Below are 23834 nucleotides of genomic sequence, written 5' to 3' on the forward strand. Positions count from 1 at the left end.
TTGCAGGTTTCTAGCCTTCTCTCCCTGACCTCGATCATTGGGTGAGTGATTCCTGGAAGCCTTTGGTTGCTAGTAGCATTGAACTTTACCCTTGTGCTAAAGGATTTTTCATTGCTTCCTTTGCTTCTTCTCATGATCGTGACTTAGTGTTGGGCAAGTTGTGGGCTTGGGTAACTCTCTCTGTCAAACCCTAGACAACTTATTTTAACCCTCTTACCAAACCACTCAATGTGGGTATGGTATAAGTTTGCCTTCCTAACCTCTCCCTTCATTTTTGGGACCAGTCTTGTTATGAGGCCATAAGTAACTCTATTGGTCATTTCTTGAAAGTTGATGATTTCATGACTTCCATGGGTCATTCTACCTTTGCCCGCATTTTAATCAACATTGACATCATGATGCCCCTCCCTGGAGATGTGATTTTAATGGTTGGGGATAGGCCATTGACTCAATTGTTGGATTATGAGGGTCTGCCCTTTTACTCTTGGAGATGTTTCTCAATGAGTCACTTAGCTTTGGATTGTTCTCTCTCACACCACAGAGGTGCTGCTACTTGGTGTAAAGACACTACAGCTGATCACTTGGCTATCAAGGCTTCTAATTCTGACGGCTCCTCATAGACAAATGATAACTTCTCTTGGGCCAATGTTGTGCCTCTTACTGTTGTTGAGGCCCCTATTGGCCCTCTCGTTGCTACCGATTTGGCCTCCTCTGGCCCTGAAGCTCCTTCACTTGCTGCTCCTATTCTGCAGTAGCAATTGCTTGTAGTGAATCTACTCCTATTGTGGTTCTACAACAACAATCTGCTCTTGTTGCAGACAATAACTCTATGGGGATTTCATTGTTGCTCCTATTCTGCAGTAGCGATTGCTTGTAGTGAATCTACTCTTGTTGTGATTCTATAGCAACAATCTGCTCTTGTTGCAGACAGTAACTCTATGGGGATTTCATTGCTTGATCCTTCTCACAATGTTCCTAATAACAATATTGCCTAGACTATTGTTTGTCGCAGACGGAAGGGTAAGCCCTCCCCTGAAAACTCCTCCGGGTCAAGTTTTGGGTGTCTCTCCCCACTCTTGAGTCGTGGTTCTGGGTTGTTGAAGGTTTGGCAAGCTTTTAGTAGTGATCTTTTGACTTGCTATTAAAGGACTATCAGACCTAGGTTTGTGAAGGATCAACACCCTTGTTTTGTTGCTTATTTTAATCAAAAACATATTACGATGATCTAGAGAATCAAAATGTTTGAGAAGGCAATTAGGTTATAGGGAGTTATTTTCATAGATAGTGAAATAATTGTATTTAAAAAACAATCTATTGTGAGTTCAAAGGTTTTGAACTTGTTGATTTTTATCTTCATTTCATCCAAACAAAGCTACAAAGGTGAGATATACAAGGGATTGATGAAGAAATTTTATTATTTTCATCTATAGATTGCTCCTATTTTAGAGCAATTGTTGTCAAATAATCATCCTACCATCACTTTTATAAGGCCTGAGAACCTTAGCAATGCTTATACAATTGTCAAAACCATATCTTCTTAGAGATTGACATAACTATATTTTCAAATCAATCTAGTGTTGAGTTCAAAGATTTTGAACTTGTTAATTTTTCCCTTCATTTTGTCCAAATAAAGCTACGAAGGTGAGAACTACAAGGGATTGATGAATGAATTTTATTATTTTCATCTATAGATCTCTCCTATTTGGAGCATTTTTGTCAAATATTTTTCCCTACCATCACTTTTAAAAGGCCAAGAACCTTAGGAATGCTTATGCAATTATCAAAACCATAGCACTTTGTACTAGGTTCTTAGGATGTTCCCTACAAAATATTCTTTATAATTCTAGTATATTTCACTCAAATTGCGAGGTTATAAGTTGAGGTACAATAATATTCTACATTTAAAAAAAAAATGTGCAATTTAAAACAAATAAAAGAATCGAAGTATTTAACATTATTGAAGGATTTCAACTTGGTACAAGCCACCAAACACTCTAGTGTTCTATAAAGGTTCCACCAAGTTCATTAGGTTCATGGCTACCATGGTTATAAGTGATGGACAGTATTGGTCATAACCCATTAAAAATTGGTTGGATTGCCTTTGGCTACAAACCCATCTAAGTGGCCCACATATCCCTTTTTAAATTCACCTCATTTATTACTATAGTTTTGCATGGCATTTACAACAACACACAAACACTTTATTTATCAAAAAATCTAACACATTTGATGATTTTCAATTATGGCAAAATCCAACAATTTTACTAAGGCCTAACAATATATAGTGATAGATATAACCATAACTTCGGCAATGGCAATGATTGCAATGGCCAAGTTTCTACCTCTAGCTGCTCCTTCCTCCATTTCGAATAAGGAACATGTTGCCCATGCTTCCTCTGTGGGGTTTTCTGCTAGAGCTTCTAACCTGGCTAGTGGTGGGTGTGGCCCTGCACCTATGGGTTCTCCTGCCCCTGCTTCCTCTAGAGGGGCTTCTTCTCAAGCTTATGTCATGGCTAGCGGTGAGTGTGGCCCTACGCCTATGGGTTCTCTCACCTCTCATGATGGTGAGCCTCCTCTCACCCCCTGGTTGTGGGTTGGTCTAGTGTTGTTGGTGGTGCAGTCAGAGCTTGTGTTGAGGCCCCTCCTCCCAAGCATTTTTCTTCTATTAGTGGGTCAATCTTTGCTCAAGTTGCCAAACCTATCGCTACTCTCCCCCCTAAGGGGAAATCTTGTCCTCGCCCTTGTGCCAAGACCTCCCTTATTGTGGTTTGTGGCCATGATATGGTAGAAATGTTGGCTTCTATGAACGTTGTGGGTTGGTGTGCAAATTTAATAGGCTCTAGCCTTCCCTTCTGGATCTAAGCCTTTAGTTGTTGGCACCATTGAGCTTTACCCTTGTGCTAAAAGTTTTTTTATTGTTTCATTTGTTTCCTCTAAGGATCGTGTCTTGATGCTAAGCAAGTTGTGGGCTTGGGGAGTTAACTCTCTCCCTATCAAATGCTAGACAACTTCTTTAACCCTCTTACTGGACCACTTAATGTGCAGCCAGTGTGGATTCATCTTCCCTATCTTCCTCTTCATTTTGGGAGCATTCTTGTTATGAAGCCATTGGCAACTCTATTAGACACTTCTTGAAGGTCGATGATACCACATCCTTCATAGGTCATTCTACTTTTATTTGCATTCTAATCAATATTGACATCCCTATGTCTCTCCCTAGGGATGTGGTTCTTATGGTTGGGAATAGGCCATGCACTCATTTGCTAGATTATGAGGGCCTCCCCTTTCGTTGTCGTCGATGCTTCTCAACTAGTCACTTAGCTTCTAACTGCTCTCTCTCTCTCTTGCATCGTAAAGGTACGACAACTTGGTGGAAAGATACGAATGTTGATCATTTGATTGTCGATGCTTCTAATCTTGATGACTTCTCTTGTTGATGATGACTCTTGGGATGAGGTTGTGCCTTTTACTATTGTTGTGGCCTTTGCTACCCCTCTGGATTCTTCTCCTCCTAGTGTGGCCTCCTCTAGCCTTCAAGCCTTTTCTCCTATTGCTCCTATTCTGCAGCAGCAGTTTTCTCTTGATGAACAACAACAATTTGCTCCGAGTGTTGTTTTACAACAACAGTCTACTCTAGGTGCTAACAAACTCTCTAAGGGGACTTGCCCACTTGATCCCTCTTGCAATGATGTTCCTAATAATAGTATTGACTGGACCGTTATTTGTCGTAGGCAAAAAGGTAAGTCTTCTACCCAACATAGTATTATGAGTTGTGTTGTGGGTGATTCTTCCCACTATTGAGTTGGGATCCTAACTTTCTGCTATAGTGTTGTAAATGGTTCAATAAGCCTTTTAACAATGGTCTTCTGACCTGCTATTATTGGCCTATTTGACCTGAGCTTGTATAGGGTCAAAACCCTTGTCTTGTTGCCTTTTCTTTTTTGTAGCCTACGAATTGTTTGTGTACAGGGTCAGCACCCTTGTTTTGTTGCTTTCAATAATCAAAGACAATATATAGTGATAAGATTCCTAATTTCACCATTATCCCTTTTAAGTTTTTCAACTTTTTACGAAATCAATAATAACTAATAGATAGGAACTGAAGCTATTAAATTTGGTCCAACGGCCATAAAACTAATCTTTTAGAAATTAGATGCATAGCTTATATCTATAAAACTCCACATAAAAGCAACCATTCCTCAACTTTGGTGTGTTCTGAGTAGAACTAAATATGATGCTTTTGGTAAATCTATAGATACCTCGTTAAATTTGATGACATTGTTGACTTAGACTATGGAGAAGGCTCCACAATCAGTCTCAAGCACTTTGCATCTAATTTAAAATGGATATATTTTGACCATAAAATATTCTTTTTCAATGTATTTTTTCTAATTGAACTATTTTTCTACATATTTCATAGTAGCATGCATGCCTTCTAATTTTGATATATAGATATTCTAGAATTTCTAAATTATCATAAGCATTGCTACATACTTCTTATTTTGGGACCTTCGAAGGTTCAATTTGGGTTCATAGGGAACCCTTTTAGACTATATTTTGATAGTGCATGATTTTTTTTAGTTTTATGTAGTAATGGTGTTAATTTATTCCTATTAGATTATAATTGATAGCTTTAACATTATATACTCTTTTTGACATCTATAAGGCATTAACATTAAGTCCACTGTATCCTCTATTTATAAAGCATTGATGTTTAAGCCACTTCATCCTCTATGGAAGCAGAATTTGTAATCCACTAAATAAAATCATTTTTTCACTAGGAGTTTCATGATTGTTTAATTTTGAGTGGTCTTGTGCTTCACATTTTTTTTCCGTAATTTTGATTCTTTATTTTTTCATACTTCTCTTTTATTTTAGGGTAATTGTTGCAATAAAATGTTGTACACCTTCCATAATATTTATATTATATTATATTTTTATTACCCGGAATACGTCTCTTATTTGATTTGAGATGCACTACCTGATTTCTTCGATCAACGGCTAACATTTTAGCTTAACCCTGCAAGACGATTGAGTTCGTCCTGACCATTCATTTTCTTTTTTCTGTCAATCAAGTCCACCACATGGTTGGCGTATGAAATATGGCTTCGCAGAACACAACAAACACAATCGCCGAAACAGTTTGAGCTCACATAAATTACTGACAGAAACGTCACTGTCATTCCCCACATAACCTAAGAAGTGATTAATTGTCTTACCATTTCAATATGAAGGACAAGTGAAATAGGTGACTTATAGCTTCGCGAGAATCCAAAGGTCAAAAGTGTCACAGAGAATTCTATTCCAGAATGAGGATGAAGAGGATTCTGACTGAGGTATTTCTCAACATTTGATTGAGTTTTCATTTCCAATGCTTGCCCAATAAGCATGCCATCGATTTTAGATGTATGATATTCATGGCTGGTTAGGTTAGATAACGTTGGCATCGTTGGCAGGAAAAACCGCAAAAATCTTCGTTTTTCATGCTTTCATTTTATTTACTTTTCACATGTACTTCTCTTGACATGAGTTCCTCCAACTGGGCGATGGAGTGAGTTTTCGAATACTTGCAGCAATGACCGCCCTTCTCATTTTGTTTTTTATATATTCTTCGATGGCATGCTGAGGGTTTCAGATGCTTTCCTTCTCTTATTCCTGTTTTCATTCTAATTTGTTGTTATATAGTTGCAGGAACAAGGATGGTTCTTCTATTTGGCACTGGCAGAGAATAACAACTGAAATTTAAGAAGAAAAAAATCAAAATTTTAGAAGGCAGAAGAGGGTGATGACCCAGGGCCGTGTCCTATAGGGTAGAGGGTTACATTTATATTCCACAAGTTTTTATTTTTGAAGAACTTTGATTTTCCCTAAAAGAATGTGTGACGTATACAGGCATGTAAAGATTAGGCTGTCAAACTTTTTTAAAGCCTTAGAATGGCGCAGGACTAAAAACCAGATTAAGATTTTCATATTGAAATCTCATTTTCCAAACTCTAAGGTTTACATCTGTAGATATACTCTTGAAATTTGGCTTTCTGCCAATAAATGTACGCCTCTATTTACAACTCCTTTAATGGTGAGTGTGCTGCAACACAGATGTAATTTTGAACTTATAAATTATTTACAACTTCATTAATGGTGTGTGCATGTAACACATGTAATTTTGTTTTAGAAACCCTACTTCCATGCTGTAAGGCGTGCGATTCTGTTGGTGTATGACTCTTGGAATTTTCGCCTTGAAAAATTAGTAGCATGCACTACATAATGATAATTCAATTTGTTACCTTGACACGAACTAATCATGCTTTTGCTAAGTGCGACACCTAATAGTCTTAAGTTGAAATATAAAATGCCTCTCCTTTCATGTTCGCCCCATGAGCTGCAGCTGAGTCGAATGGTATGACGATGGCTTATTTTTCTAATGGCAAAACAATGTATAGTTTCATCATTATTTTTGTTTGGTTGCAGAGAACATAATACACTATGGATAGCAGAGTAGCAATCGAAAAGGATTGTACATGATACAGTTTATTCATGCTAATATTTTTTATTTTTTTTTGGGAAATTTATGGCCATGGTGCTATTTTGGCAGACAACACTTCAGGGGTGCTCTTCTAGGGTTAGGCGATATAAAATTTATTGTTATTATATATATAAAAAATAGATAATATTTTAACAATTTCTTATAATAAGAATGTAAAACGTTTGTTTGTTGTTGGGTTAACTCGATTTCTTAATGCTAGACTAATTTTAGCACCTATTTGCAATTTTTTTAGAAATAACTGAAACAAGAGAAAACAAATTAAATATTTAATTTAATTAATTTTAGACATCTACAATAATCATCTTTATTTGCAAATGAGAAGGACATGAACATTCCTCACAGATTAGAGAAGCTGTACAAGAAATTTTGTTTATTTTGAAGCCAGAAATTTTAAGACCCTCTCAATTGATTACATGAATCCTCTGCCCCTCCTTTTTAAGAAACACTCAAAATTACAAACAATTTAAGACCCCATTTTTTGAAACATAAATTTATTTAAAAGTAAATATATACTTTTACATCATTTACTTCATAGGAAAGTAAATATATACTTAATATGTTAATTTAATATAAACTCTTCATTTAGAAATGTTTTCCGGATATCTATTAACAAAGAAAGCAATGATAATGCTTATGTTGTTCAAACTCCTAGATCAAGGCAATGCAAAATAAAATGAATTTCAGATTCAAATCTACTCTCCCCCGAAACAATAGTCAAAGAGGGGAATATAGATTTCCTTCTCGACATCATCAAGTTTTACAGAGCTGTAGCCAACCCTAAACCTATATTTTTTTTTAAAAAAAATTAGTTATTTATTTTTTAGATGATATTTTGTTTTCAAATTTTCAAATTTTGATTTTATGTCAAAGATGTTCCATATTTGAATCGAATTGATTGACTTTTGAGCTCGACAATCTACATTCACAAAAAGACGTGCAAGATAATTACATCTAGAGTCGGATCATTTATTTAGTTATAAACATTGAATTTTTATCATCCTATTTTTTCAGTTTATCTATTTTTATTTTTTTGTTCATCACATTTTTCCTTTAGTTTGATTTTTTTTGTCTAAAAAAAAGAAAAATGGAAGGACTTTAGATTTGACACTCTCCTTAATTTCAAGGGTTGGTAATGGATTCTAACTATTTTCTTGAATCAAAAGTTTTGTTTCAATCATGGTTTGCTCCTTATAAGTAGAGATGCATACTTGATTGAAGTCATCACTTCTCTATTGAGACATTTATTGCACAAACAACTTAATTTGATGACTGACCGATTGACCTTATGCACACCTCTTCGAGATAACCATTGCACACCGAGGTGCAATTGCTAGTTATTTTATTATCATGTGTGATGTAGCTGGGGAGCAGACCTATTTTTCGTGATTAGACAATCACGGATCAAACGGCCACCTTAACGACAGAAAAAGCGAGCGTTGCGCTTGTCAAATAAACTATTTACTGATGTATATTTCAAAACCAGGACCATACAGTTAATATTCTCAAATCTTCCACAACCTTGTGCGATGAACCAGATGCCTCTTGTTTTTTATCGCCAAGTATCTTGGATTTGGGTACCATGAGAAAAGGTGCTGGTCAAGGACAAACTAGCGGATGGGGCCCCTCGGCACTAGAATAAATTCCCCTAACTAGCTCAACGCCATTTCATTATATTCTCAATCTAGACGCCAATACCTGACACGATAAACATCTACTGTGATGGCAGTTAGAGGAGCAAGCCAGATCATCGCTCCATCTCCACTGGTTCTGAAGTTGTCGCTCCTCTCATTTAGTTTTATCAGTCTACAATTTAACGATGTTTATGCAGTTGGTGCCAATGTTTTAACAAATTTAATTTGGCGTTTTTATGTCAGCAATCTAGCTCTTGGCTTTCAGTTCTGTACAATTGGTATTGTATTACTAGTAAATCATTCATATAACGGGTCGTAAAATTAAAATTGAAATGATCAAATTGTATACCGTCGAAACTAAAATTTCGACCCCAAATGGAGGTAATGTCTGAGCAATCCTAAATCTTTAATTTTATGTGGAGATTAGCCGTGTCCCATTGCACTTGTCTTATGCATCTCTATTCCCCATTCCAAACATTAAATATTTCAAATTTATAAAAGAGGTTTGTGGAACAGTCCAGGAGTTGTGTCAAGTGGGGCATCTTTGGTAAGAGATGTTTTGTTTGTTTGTTTTGTTCTTTTTTCTTTTTCTTTTTTTTTCCAGTTTCTGTACAAAGGGACTGCTCGGACATTACGGGCAATGCAGACGCAGCGAATCTCCACACAAAACAGCACACTGTACAGTTTCTAAAATCCGCAAAACACTACAGAATTTCACAAAAATTTTAGTTGCTAAATCTTAATGATCTGCATCCCCATTGCTGTAAAACACAAAAAATCAGACAAAAAACAGTGTTTTGCAGATCTGGGAGTTTTTTTACAGTGCCATTTTGTGTGGAGATTAGCCGCTCACAATGCAATATACCTCAACCAATATAATCATTGTAAAATAACCTTAGACAAATTATAAGTTTTCATAAGTTCCGTTGACAGAAGTTTATCAGCAAGTTGGAAAAGGAATTTAGCTAAATGCTAGGCTGAACACATAAAAATGAGCATGCGTGTATCAAAGCAAATCCTGTGGCCAGTAATTAGAACACAGAAACAGATAAATTAGCGGAGAGTAACTACTGTCCAATATAAGCTAACCCATAGTGTCAAATCACATCTATCTGAATACAGATAAAATCTCAGACATACAACTGATAAGGCATTCCAATCAGGTAGCGGAACTGCTAAAAAACAGAGTTTCGATACTAAGTCTTCAACTTTCCAACCACAAAAAATCTCCAGCTTTTCTACGAGCATATGGAGTATCAGCTGTATAGTAAACAAAACCTTATCTGACAGTTCTAATCAAGTAGTCAAGGCGACTACCCCACCTACCTAATGTTACATGCACATTGCATCAAATTCCAGATTTTAGACAATCTGTCCATTTCTTATGCTTTCCACTTGAGGTAGCAATTAAAAAGAATAGTATATTTGACTCTTATGTACCATTTAGAAATCCTCAGTCAAATGATTCCCACTCTTGGGTGATCCTTGTAGTTGCTGTGCCAGATGGAGCGTTTAAACTGCCTACACCATTATCAAACGTTTCCCACTGTGTGGTTACAGCTACAGTTTTATTGCACAAAGGATTTGCATTTTGAGCCTTCAATGCATCCATTGTATCCACATAATTCTGAACCCTTCGTACCTATGATTTGATTCCATTGAACATTCAATCAAAAGTGAGAAAATAGAATAACATATAGCTAAATAACCCCAAACAAACCAAAAACAGCTTTTATGTTTAATATTTCAAATTTGGCCAGATTATTTCGGCTGATCATAATCTATATAAACTATCAAAACAGCATTCTTTAAGATATCATCTCAAAACACAGCGATCTTAAAAGCAATGAAGTAGCACAGGATGTCAACAGCTGTAACAATAGGATGCATTAGACTTAATCTTCCTTGAGCATATCTACTGCATTCAATAAAGTTTAAATGCATGAGAAATGTATAAAACAGTGAACATTCTGAAAAAATCCAATATCATTAACTAAGATGACAAATGAAGAAAAGGAATCAAGGCAAGTCCCACTCATGATAATGTAGTAGAAGCATGGTTAATAGAACACTACTTGAAAGAATTACAAGTCAAAATAAGTTGATAGCAATGTGCATCCTAAGCAACATTAAAAATTTAAGACCAGGCCATCTGGAATCTGCTTTCCAGATCCTCCTTATGTCATCTGTTACCTAACTATCCACCATCTTATGCATAGCTTATTCACAAATTTGCATAAGCTCCAGTCTAAGTTCATCCTCTATAATTAAAAAGCATTAATAATGAAAAACCAGAGGCCTAGATCTGGTTGTTACTAAGTAGGCAAGTCACACCCAACCAAGCAACATCTAACTTGTAAAAGTAACAGTTACAGACATGATTGAAGCGCAAAAATGTGTCCTCCTTTTGGGGTCACTAGACCATCAAGCATCAATTATGGAAAACTTGAGTTTATCTGTCTGAAAATCAATTGATAGTAAATCTGACAAGTTTAAGCTTAATCAGGTATGCCCATGTCAGTTCCCTTTCGACCTTAAAAAAACAATGATGAACATGATCATATCACCGCTCTCCATAATCTAGCTCAACTACAGATGAAAGTTCACTTACCAATATTTTGTTGATCAATGATTGCCACTGTCGATCAAGATTATTTCAAGCAAACAAATCCTAAACAGAATTTGCCATTCAAAAACAGGATGGATTCAAAAACTCCAACACCCAAAAGAACATAAACCCAAGCATTAAAATACGGATTCAGAACAATAATAAGGTACAAATAGAAAGAGGTTCAGCCTTAGTAATCAACTGTGTTAAAACGAAAATGAAAAATATCAGTAAGTCATCTAAGATGACAAATAGCTTAAGCAAGTTTAACTTCATAGTTATTAAAATTAGCAAATTCATGTTCGGAATTCAAGTATGGTGAAATTTAAATTGCTATATATTAGCATAGAAATATAAGAGAGAGCTGCGACAAATTGGACCATATATGCTGATAATGATAAGTGATTTGATGAACTTCAAGCAGCAAAGTTGTTAATTATACGTGTAGTTAAAACATGTCAAACGAATAATCTTGTGAGACCAAGGAAGGTATGCATGATAGCCAGTCAAAGGTACAAACATGTCAATAAAAGTCAATGGAGTGAAAAATGAGCTTGAACTTAATCAAATAACAATCTTGCGAACGAAAAAACTGCACTGCTTTGAAACTATTGCAAGGGGATAGAAATTATTAATGAAAGATACAGAAGATTTCTCTAACAACTACCAAGGATGTTGAGCAGACTGCAGAAAGCTATCAAAAGGACAAAACAACAGCTTTTATTAGAGAAAAATCAATCAGACCCTCCAAAGAAGTAAACAGCACTCCAGATTCTTCATGACGTTAAAAGGAGTCAACAGTTAATTCTTCAGTGAGATTTTGTGTGGACAAAACAGTTCTAGCCTTCTAGGGACCAAAATATGGACAATAAATTGGCATTGTCTTGCAAAGACACCTGCTCAGTAATGCAATGTTAATGTTTAATGGACTTCACTAGCCATTCAGTGAGGTGATGAGAGCCAAACAGTTCTAGAATACTGCTCACATGGAAAATTTAAATATGAAAATGCTTTAAGCGATAAACTTATCAATAAGACTGCAATCTCCTGCTGCAACGGGCAATGCTAAAATTCAGAACAAAAGTTAGGGAGGAAATGCCCAAGCTAACATCAACAATTGAAAGTCTGTGAGCAGAAAAATGAAATAGCTAAGTAAGCTAGGTCTGGTCAACTTCCTTTGCTGTCCCTTGCTTGTTGTTTAACATGGAAGAAAGGTTAGGATTTCCTTTCTTGTAAGGGGAATATAATAACCACACTCGTAAAATAATTGAAAGAGTATTTTAAGATCATACACTTAATAGATTTTCAGAGCTCCAAACATATTTTACAAATACTGCACTTTCCTGCATATTAAGAAAAGCATTTACCAAATGAAGCCCTAAAACTAATTTTAATTGCAATGTAGGCCAAAATCAAGCTGCAAGGGAAGCGATTGCTATGATGATGTGTGGGTTCAAACCCTCATTGGCTTGCCCAGAAAGCTAAAGTAGCTGTTATAACGGGCCTGCTTGGACAAGGCAAGGTTTGAGTCCACACTTAATGTTTTTGTCTATGATACCGGATTCTTGTCTGGGAGATCCTGGTCCAATCCAGGTCCCAATGCAATCTGGGTTCGCACTTGGGTTCATCCTGGGTGTGTCCCAAGCACCCAGGACGCATCTGAGCCGAATCCAGGAGTATCTAGCAGCATGAGTAACCAAAAACGGGCCCACAACAAAAAAACACTTTTTAATACCTAAAAAAGCTCATCAAACCCTAATTCGCCCATTTGACAAGTTTTTCACCTTCTCTATGCTCATTCACTCATTTTTCATCACAATGCTTGCATTTTTCACCATTTTTTTCTTCCAAGCTTGTTTTGAAGGTGGTTACATTTTTCTTCAAAGGTGAAGGCTACGAAGGTGTGAGACACGCATCAAAGACTTAGGAATCATTAGAGAAGGAAGATTTAGCCATCAAAGGTGAGTGAATCATCATTTTTTCCATGTTTTTAAGAATTTTTTCAAGTTTTAAAAAAAAATTCAAGTTTAAAAAAAAAAGTTTAAGAAGTTTTGAATATTTTTTAATACTTTGTATGCATAATAGGGGGGTTATAATGCCAAAAAAAATTAATAATGTTCTGAGTTTTCCATTGTAGGTTCATTATTCATACATAATGGATGCAAATGGAAGCGTTGCCTCTAGTTCAGTTGCTCAGGCCCGAACTGAAGTGAGCCCCTTTAAAATTGATGACAATTTGCCACTTTGGCATTATACAACAATGATCAAACAAATGTTTGGTGGTGGGAGTTTTCTTTGGTGGTGTAACCATTGTGGCACAGAGTATACCAGCTCATACTGTCAAGTGAAAGGTCACTTTTGCGCCATGCAGAATAAAAGCTTGTAAGGGCCTATATAACAAAGGGCTGCCAAAAGCTCTAATCCTGCAATATATTAGAGAACAATAGGAAGCCAACAAGAGAAGCAACAAACCAAAGACTGATCATCCTCTTGCCACTGCAAGCTCAAAGAGGCCTCCTAGTGGCTTCACAAGATCGGCTGGCCCACATCCTTCATGGCAATGGCACCATCTTCTAAACCAAAGGATGTTGTGGTTACATTGAAAAGAAGCTCATTGGATAGGGCCTTCAAAAATGACATCAAAGAGATTGCAGATCAGAGTGTTGCTTGCTGCATTTATGGCAATGGGCTTCCTTTCAACATTGTTAGATCACCTTATTGGCAGGAGATGGTGCAAACCCTTTGCAATACACCTCCTAATTATGTTTGTCCCAAGTATGAAAAGGTGTGAACCACCTTATTGGTGAAGAAAACTTCCATAGAGAAACAATTGAGAGTGATCAAAGATACATGGCCAGAAACAGGTGTGTCCATCATTTTTGATGAATAGAAAGAATGCAAAAAAAGGCAGGCCATTGATCAATGTTATAGCAGTGTCCCTTGAAGGGGCAATGTTTTTTAAAGTAGTGGATTGTGAGGGGCAAGTGAAAGATGCAAGTTTCATTGCCAATATCCTCATAGAATCCATTGACATGGTAGGGCCCCAAAATGTTGATCAAGTCATAACAGACAATGCTAAAAATTGTTAAGGCAATTGGGTCTATAGTGGAGGCTGCGTAACACCATGTGCAGTCCACTCACTCAATTTAATCATGCAAAAGATTGGCACACAAATTGATTGGGTCAAACAAGTTTACACAAAGGGCGAGGAGATTCAAATGTTTGTGACTAATCATCACATGTCACAAGCCATATTTAGGACCTTCTCCAAGTTGGAGTTGTTGAAGGTAATTTAGATTTTAATTTTTAATTTTTATAGTTGATATATGACGTGTTTTTTTTTATGCCATGTTAGGTTGCCAAAACATGATTTACATCTCACACTTGTCTTAAGACGACTTGTGAAGGTGTGAGAGGCATTGGGCGATATGGTAATCAACACCTTGTGGAGTATATGGAAGCAATCAAACACGAAAAGAGCCCAAAAAAGTAACAGCATTGATTCTTGATGATGATTGGTGGGATCGTATTGTTGAGACATGGACCACTAGGACTCGAACCTAGGACCTTCCATATGCTGCTGGAGTGCTCTACAACTGAGCTACTGGCCTGTCTTGGACCAGTTCATCATCAGTCCGGATGTGGCTTATTTCTAACACCAACACCCCCCCTTAAGCCACACCTCTCGTGTGCTTGGGGCTCCTAGCCTGGACCTGGCTCTGATACCATGTTGAGACATGGACCAGCTAGGACTCGAACCTAGGACCTTCCATACGCTGCTGGAGTGCTCTACCACTGAGCTACTGGCTCGTCTTGGACCAGTCCATCATCGGTCCGGATGTGGCTTATTTCTAACACCAACACGTGTGGAATATCTTTTGAGTTTCCCCGAGCCTATCATGAGCATGATTAGTTAAATTGATACTGATAGCCCATGTTTGGGTGAAATTTATGATGGCATGGACTCCATGGTGAAGAAAATAAGAGCAATAATAAAGGCCAAGGAACATGGCCCAACAGAAACATTTTTCAAACTTGTGCAACAAATTGTTGTTGACTGTTGGAACAAGACGACCTCCCCCATCTCTTAGCATTTACTTTGACACCAAAGTTTTATAGCGCAAAGATACTTGCATTGCCAAGGAGAGTGCCACCATATAGAGATGCGAATGTTGTTACTAGCTTATATGGATGCATTTAAAAAGATATATTTAGATGATGAAACTAGAAATATTGCCTTGAGGGAATCTAGCCAATTCGTATCTTCAAAATATCATGATACTATAGCTCTTCCTGCCAAATATGGGATGGATGTTGAAGAGTGGTGGTATGTACATGGTCAAGGTTCCATTCTCTTGCAACCTCTTACAATTAAAATTCTCTCCCAAGTATGTATCTTTTTATTTTTTATTTTTACCGTTTTCTATTTGATGCAATCATATTCAAATATTTTTATTTTATAATAAATGTTCTAAGTTTTTAACTAGATGTTGTATGCAAACTCAATAGGTTGCAAATTGTAGCTAGTGGGAGTGGCAATCCAATGGATTGTGGTTCAAATGATGTTGAACCAAATGATGACCTTGGGCTTGAAGTTGATGCTTCTGATGAAGATGAATATGGAGATTAAATATTGGTCATGGCTTGTAATTTGAATTTTCATTGTGTCATGACATTATTATCATATTATCATTATTACAATATTATGAACATTTATTGGCAATTATGGATTTATTTATGGGAAAGTTACATTGTATGGATTGTAATAATCATAATTTTGATGTTTGAACATATATATTGTATATATACGGACATACTCATACCTGTATCCAAGAAAAAAAATTGCCGTACTTGTACTTGTATTCGTACTCATACCCAAATCAATAACTTATGTCTTTTTAGTTGGAGTGATCCAACTGTGTGAATTTTAACAGAAACAATACCCATGATTATTGGCTTCTAAATCCAAACAAGCATGTAGTTGAAAGTATGTAGTTGTTGAACGACAAAAACAAAAGAACAAAATATTTACATTGCAAACAAAATTAAAAAAGAGTTTCATTATATTCATTTGGCTGCTTTATTACATCCAATGTATTTCCCACTATTTGGCTGCTTTATAAAGTCATCATTCACCCATTACAGGAATAACTTCCCACCAAACAAACTTAGTAAATAATTTATTAAATGTAAACCTTAATTTCCTAACAATCCCCTTAAGGTTTATATTATTAAAAAAAAAGAAAACAGAAAAAAACTGTATCAATATCGACCTAAACTTCTCTATCTAGGCAAATGTCTTAATTATCCAGCATCAACCCAAACTTCTCTATCCAAACAAATGCCCTAATCATCCAACACTGCATCAACATCAACCCAAACTCCTCATGTCTGGGCAAATGTTTTGATTACCCAACTTTGCATCAACATCAATCCAAACTCCTCATGTTTGGACAAATGTTCCGATTACCCAATCAACACTCAACTATCCAAAGTTTGTGGATTCAATTATCCACAAACCATCAACTCACCAAGTTTGTGGATTCAACTATGCACAAACCAACAACTAACCAAGTTTGTGGATTCAACTATGCACAAACCAACAACTAACCAAGTTTGTGGATTCAACTATCCACAAATCAACAAATCACTGCATACCCCACCTTGCCCCTAAAGGGACTAGAGATGAAAAGATGTTTCTCATGTAATGAATCATCCCTAAGCGAGAACCTAGCCTGCCTTCATTTCCTCCAACCTCCAATATGACCCCTTAGTATTTTCTACTCAAATGTAGCATTAGAATCTTCTAAGTTCTATCAAGTGTTGCATAAATGACTTCGAAAATACAAGCATTGTTTGATATATGTGTGACTATGATAAAAAATAAAACTAACAAGGTATCAAATTCAACCAAAAATGTAACAAGGTGTCAAATTCAACCAAAAATGCACCTTCACAATATAGTGTAAAGCCAAATAAATCAATGTAAACCTTATGCACCCTAAAGGTTCTCAAACTGCTCTTCCACTCTTATGCCCAGCAAATAACTAACAAAAGCACATACACCTAGCAAGGTATCACCTAGAAAAAAAAAGTAGCAGCCAGCAAATTCATATCAAATGCCCAGCAAACTGCCACACAGCATCCACCTTTCTCATCATCTTTACTCAGCCACAGAGGATCAATAGTGCTCTGATACCAATATTGAACAGCACAAATACAAGTGCAAATGATTTACATTGCAGACAAAATTAAATAAGAATTTCATTATATTCATTCGGCTGCATCCAATGTATTGGCTTTATAAAGCCATTATTCTCCTGTTATGGGAATAACTTCCCACCCAACTAACTTAATAACTAGATTATTAAATTTAAACCTTAATTTCCTAACATATAATAATGGGTGAAGTGCCAAGGCCAAAAAATCAGGATATAAACTCTACATCATAGCAACAATAAAAGGATATTTCAAAGGATCTCAATGGCCAAGCCAGCAAACAAAAGATCTAAAAGAGCACTTGATATGGGGTATTAGCCATGCAATTAACTGGTTTATTTAAATTTTAGGCAAGCACTCTCAAAAATACTTATACAGCTTGCATGTCCCTACAAAAACCCACCACTGCATACCTCTATTCTTCTATGAACCTTAGCTTCCCCCACTGCCTCAATGCCGTCCAACTTCAGCAGCTGGATCATTAGCATCTCCGTGATAACCACAAAATCTTGTTCTGCAACCTTGGTTCCACCACTTACAGCCATCTCGATAGCAGAAACCTGCACAAGAACATGTCCATGAGTTTTACCAGCAAATTTTGAGACTCAAATAAATATATAAATTTTGAAGAATTATGTATACCTTTCCTGACAACTTATCCACTTCAGCCCTTACTTCAGCAACCTTCTGGCAAGCTTTTGCAATGTCTTCATTTCTCTTCATTTCCTCTAATTTCCTTTCCTTACTTGCGGGGTCTTCCAACAAAATCACTTTGGCCATATCTTTCACACCTACGATATGCAGACACTCGTCATTTTCCTTCTCCTTTCCCCTGAACAAAATCCTCTGCTCTTGTGGCTCCAAACCAGTCTCCTGGGCTAACAGCTTCTTCAAGTCCCCTGTATATTTGTATATGTATATAGAATTAATCATCACACACCTAGAATACAGAGAAAAAAGAAAAAGAAAACACCTTTAGGTCTCTCCTTACATCCATAAAAGAATTACATCTGTGGAGAATAGGCATGCCCATATCAGTTTCCTTGATTCACATAAATTGCAGATTAAGTAGCATATGTTCCGAGTACCGGTATTGACAGAATCTTATGAATACTGCTCAATCGCATAGAGGCCTTGTGGTACATGGCCTGTTGGTAAGGCAGAACATTACCAGGTGGATAATAAGTATGACCACGTCAGTTCCCTTTATAGACATAAATTGAAGATAATTATAGCATATATTCTGAATGCTAGTTTGGACACAATCTTCTGAATATTGCTCAATTGCATTGAGGCCTAGAGGTACATGGCCTGTTGGTAAGGCAGCACAACTGCTAGGACAAGACCAAGATTCATGTCCTAGTGCATGTGCCCTTTTTTAGTAGAGAATAAAAATCTCACTTTGATAATAAAATTTCCAGTCCGTGATCGTTTACCAAAATAAGAAGCAAGAGCATAAACACATACTGAAGTTAGAATGTAAAAGCATGTATCATATTTAGGTCCCATTAAAGTATTTTAATTTGTTATCATATGAGTAGCCATAATCTCATGGAACCAAAAAAGGAAAGGAAAAAGTCCATCTCTTGTGCTTTGGGATATTGCTACAATTCAACACATTGACCTTGGATAATCTCCATGCATATCCCAATGCACAGGCTCCTACCAGTATCGAAAGGAATGGCACAAAATGCCCCCAAAACCCATTCTATTACCATAATTCAACATGGACAGAACTGAAATAACCTCATTCCACATTTGAGTTTTTTCCAATGGTAAATCCTATAAAACGAAAAATGAACCAGAGTCCACCTTTGAAAATTAACATTATTCAACAGGACATAAAAAGCTGAGAATAATCTCATTAGGCTCGATTCAAAGTCCTATCAACAAAGGAAAAAAACACACTTGAAAACAAGCCTGCCTTAGAATATCAGCACAATCGAGCATGTCATAAAAGCCAAACGAATACCCAATATCCAATTCGTTAACCACATTGCAAAGGAAATGGGCAAAATAAGTACCAAAAGTAGCCTGAGCAGGAATGGAGACTTCATGCTGGTACGATCCATGGGACACCTTGACCCTAATCATAGGGCCAGCTGCAGCAGCTCCATCGTCTCTTCTCTGCACTAACATACCTCCAGGCCTCAATTCCCAATCGATGTTATCACCCCTCCCCTCTGCACTGCCACTAATAGGGCCTTTGGAATTGGTCCTAAACATAACTAACTACCCTTGAGTGTACCAAAAAGTCTATACCTTTAACCACAAAAAATTATGACTGGATATTCCAACTGCCGTTCAGAAGACACAGCTTTACATAAGAAGAATTCCAGGATATTTAACAGAATCCAAATGGGGTAGTTGAAAACAGAGCCTGGATAACCAAAAAGTTTGTTAATATACAACAACCCTAAAAATTGAGAAGAAAAAGACTTGGCCTTAATGGGACCATCATCCAACTTCCAATATAATTTATTCTCTACTTTTCCTCACATTAATTTCACCAACCCACTTCAAATTACTGCATAAGAAGACATGTGCCCCTTTCGCCTGCACAGAACTGCATGGATATCAGAGCAAAATGCTAAATAAAGCATATCTGACAGATATACACATAAAATATAGTGACGGAGATATCCAACACGAGTGATATTGCCAATTATCAAAAATAACGCCACTTTCTTCAAGTCCGGCCACTCTGCCCAAACGTATATACACAAAGTATCTCCGGGGAAGTACACAAGAGTTCTGTCCGAGCGCCGGCTCCAGCGCCGGCGGCTAGGGCTTATCTGTCGTGCAGCTTTGAGATTAAATCGGCGGTGGGCAAACAATCCATCTAATTAATGTAAAAGGAAGATTGAAAATGATGGATCAATATAATATTTGATCCAATAGCATTAAATGCTGTCGTCCAGGTAAGCAATGAGGAAAGCAGTGGACAATTTGTACAAAGGACTCGACAATTTGTACACAGAATGTCTGTATTATCTATCCAGCATTCATTTGACCGGCTAAAAAAATTAATTGATTAAAGTTCAAAAAATTGCTGGCATTTGTCTTTATCTCCACGGTGGGACATCTATCATGTACTTCGCCGAAAGGCTCGCAAGGTTTGAAGGAAAGAGCTTTGCTTTGTCCCTTGCGTTTTGGGGCTTATGTCTAACCACTTTTTTTAGTCCTTAAAAAACTAGCCATATTATTGGGCAGGTCTTATAAACAAAACAATCAATCAATTTTTGAGCTATAATATTGAAGTAAAGATTACCCTTTCATTTGACCAAAGTGAGGGCAAAGGTGAATCTTGGGAAAAGAAGTAGACTATAGGAAGTGTGAATTTCACTATCACACTTATTATAATAATTATATACTTATTAAAGAGTTGTTGATTTAAATTGTCTTGAATTTAATGTTACTATGGTTAATTATATTGTTCAAAAAGTATTTTTTACATTATGTCAATAATTCACATGATATAATGGATCCACTATTTAATTATATAATTTTTGAGTTAATATCTTATGGGCCTAATTTAATGGATCTATTATGTAATTACAAAATTTTAGACAAATTTTTAGGTCATATTAAGTCAACATTTAGTATGTTTAAATTTTCTTTTAAAATATATTTGAGACATCTATTACATTTAATCTAAATATTTTTAAAAAATTTGAAGATATATATTATATATAACATAAAATTATAAATTAATAATGCCCATTATGTGATTAAAAGGAATGGGACATTCACTAGATTTAAATTAATATGGTTTACTCTAGTATTTTGTGTGATTTTTTATTAAAATAATGTAATATATTATAATTATAACTAAATATAATACAATAATATTGTTAATAATATATTAAATAAATTTAAGGAATCAAATTTAATCTAAAAAAATGATAATAAAATAGTATTAATAATATAATAATAAAAATAATATAATATATAGAATTATAATATTTTGTCCAAGGGGTTGTGTTCTATTGGTTAAAGCATTGAGTTTTCATTATGGAGATCAAAGCTCAGATTCCAAAGGGACATCTAATATGGAATTCAAAGTTGTGACTCTTAGTCTTCCACATATGACTTCTAGGTGGTTTCTCGATATGATCAAATATTAGTGTCATGTGATGGTCTCAAGTTGATGCTAGTATGAGCAAAAATATTTGTAAGTGATCTAGAATATAATAATAATAATATTTCAAAAGGCTCAAGAGGCTCCTAAGGAGTAGATTGCCCATCTATTCCAAAAGGGAATGATGAGGAAAGAATGATAGTAATAAAAATTGTGGGTGTTGGTTTTTGGGCAAATAGACATGTTCATGACGAAACTATCTATGAAAGCCTATTCAATCCTATTGTGCAGGTCCTGAGATATGGCATCAGCATCTTCAGGTTAGTTGCTATAACTATCCATGAGCATAATGCAAAAGGGATGAAGACTGTTGTGGATACTCTAGAGCCAGTGCCAAAATCTGGAGTCATGTTGGGATACTTCAACCTGAATGCAGAAAAGATGAAGACCAAGAAGAACAAAACCTGGAAACTCTTCAAATATGGCGTTGGCTAGAAATATAACTTGGATGATTTTGAGGCCATCATGAATGACAATGCAGATTTGTTTCCAATTGAAAGATGAACAAAACCTAGAAACTCTTCAAATATGGCGTTGGCCAGAAATATAACCTGATGATTTCGAGGCCATCATGAATGACAATGCGGATCTGTTTTCGATTGAGATTGTTGAAAGGTTGAAATAAATTGGAATGGGGATAGCGCATTTGTACCACTAAAATCCCCTCTGTCTATTTAATCCTTTTTATGATATTAATATAAATGGAGTTGCACCCTACTGACAATACTTTTAAAAAATACTTCACTTATTATAATATTAAAATACTAATATTAAAAATAATATAATAATATGAATAATTCAATAATAACAATAATATAATATTGTATTAAATATAGTAACATAAAAATAATTATAATGTTTTTTATAATAAAGTAGCTAAAACAAGGTGGTTGATCTAGAATACACAGTAAGCTTCAGAGAGAGCATAACTAGCACAAACACAGCTGTCAAATGACAGTTAGTCAATCCCTATTTTAATCATCAAAAACAAAATCCACCTACAATTATAGAATAACCCAAGATTGAAAACAATCTTGTCCATCTAGCAACTTAAACAACAGATTAACAAAAAGCTACTAACCTTAAACCAACTATCTTTAGAGATAAGCATATTGTTCATACTATAAAAACTAAAGAAAGTAGCAAGAGTCTTGGCAAGCCTCATATGGTTGATAAAGAAATTAAACTTAACAGGGATCCAGTTGATCCTGAAATTAAAACTATAACAAAAAAGAAAAGAATCCACCATTAATCATGTTTTCCAGCTCCTATGTGTTGGGAGAGCAGAAGCCTAGTCCAATCTTCAGCTAGGAACTCAAATAGTTCCTTCGTGGTGTCACCTTCCAGCCCACCCTATTTCACTTTTTCCTAGTGCAGCAGGCACATTGAAGTGGCCGAGGAGTGCATGACTTTAATGGCAAATTTTGCAATTTTGTTGACATGGGAATTCGGATAGTCCAGCTTCTTCTTCACTCCATTCAGGTCCTCAGAGATAGCATTGCAACCCGCATAATGCACCACCTCCTCCTCTCCACCTTCAGCAGTAGTCTATCCGCCCTCAGACTTTCTCCCATCTTCCTCAGAGATATGCGGGGGGGAAGTGGCAGAATAAGGGGAGGTGTTCTTATTATCATACTTAACAGTCTCAGAGTCAGAGGCATTAGTATCCAGCTTGGAGGACTCTGAGCCCTTCGTGGCCTCCATATCATCCTCAACCTTATCACTTTCTACCTTCTCAGAATCTTCCTCGCCCTCATTAACATAGTTCTTCCTCACAACAATTTGTTTCATACGGGGTTTGCCAGCAAATCTGTTGGACCTCCACGGGGTCACACCATCCTCCGCGTCAGACTCAACTAATAGGATCTTAGGTTCTTTCCTGGGTTTCTTGGAGGTAGGTTTAGCAACAGAGGGGTTTCTTTTGTTTTTCTCCCCAATTTTGGGGGAAATGAGAGGGGTGTGGTTAGGGGATTGACAAGGAGTAATAGGCTTTTTCGAGGTCTTTTTGTTACCTTTTTTAGTATCAGCAGGGGGGCCATGGAGGGAGGGAGCATGTTGAACAGAGATGGGTTTAGGAGGACACAAGGCCCTGTGGAAATTGTAGAGTCAAAACATCAAACCCTGGTGGAGGATGGTGAAATTATTGTCTTGACTCATGCAATGGCAGACTTCTTTAACATTAGACTCTAAGGCGTGTAGTAAAAAGAACGGAAAAGAAATAGTATTATGGTTGTGAAAATGATTGAGCAACGGGAAATGGTAATAATAGAAAACAACATACCTTCCCTCAAGGGTAATGTATTTCATAATAATTTTTCACACGTGGTCCCACGGGTAGGGTAGGCATTCTCTGTTGAAACCCCCACGCATCGTAACAGGTTTCTCACCCTTTTTGTAGAAGCGGTTCATCCTGGTCTCATCCGTGACCCTGCTGGTTTTTTTCCACTTCCTTCCCTCAATTGAAAGACCTGTAGCCTGGGAGATGACATCCTCATTGATTTCAAACGAAATATCCCCCATAACAACTCTCATGTCATTCCAGCTGCTGACAAACTGCATGGAGAGGTTTTTGTCAAACCCAGTCATGGCTTCCATGAACGGGATAATGCCCCCTTCCTTGGCATACATCCAAACGCATGGGTCATTGCGGAAGCAGTCGTCAATAATGTCTGGCTCAACCCAGACTAAATA

At 36.5% G+C, this 23834-nt stretch overlaps 1 protein-coding gene across 1 annotated transcript; it reads right to left on the reverse strand.

Annotated features, from left to right (window-relative positions):
• Nucleotides 1-9206: 9206 nt before the first annotated feature.
• Nucleotides 9207-19747, reverse strand: LOC131033067 (BAG family molecular chaperone regulator 4). The gene is made up of 4 exons (XM_057964192.2): nucleotides 19027-19747; nucleotides 17645-17901; nucleotides 17416-17562; nucleotides 9207-9817 (listed from the first exon to the last, which is right to left on the reverse strand). The coding sequence occupies exons 1-4, from the start codon at nucleotides 19226-19228 to the stop codon at nucleotides 9629-9631; spliced, it is 795 nt and encodes a 264-aa protein (XP_057820175.2). The 5' UTR covers nucleotides 19229-19747; the 3' UTR covers nucleotides 9207-9628.
• Between the last annotated feature and the right edge of the window lie 4087 nt (nucleotides 19748-23834).

Source organism: Cryptomeria japonica, chromosome 7 (assembly GCF_030272615.1).
Source record: "Cryptomeria japonica chromosome 7, Sugi_1.0, whole genome shotgun sequence".
Lineage (NCBI taxonomy): Eukaryota > Viridiplantae > Streptophyta > Pinopsida > Cupressales > Cupressaceae > Cryptomeria > Cryptomeria japonica.

Coding starts and splice junctions, on each gene's coding strand:
- LOC131033067 (XM_057964192.2), bottom strand. CDS start 19,228: ATGTTTAGGACCAATTCCAAAGGCCCTATTAGTGGCAGTGCAGAGGGG. Junction 17,563..17,644: donor TGGATAAGTTGTCAGGAAAG/GTATACATAATT, acceptor GTTCTTGTGCAG/GTTTCTGCTATCGAGATGGC. Junction 9,818..17,415: donor AGGTTCATAGAAGAATAGAG/GTATGCAGTGGT, acceptor ATCAAATCATAG/GTACGAAGGGTTCAGAATTA.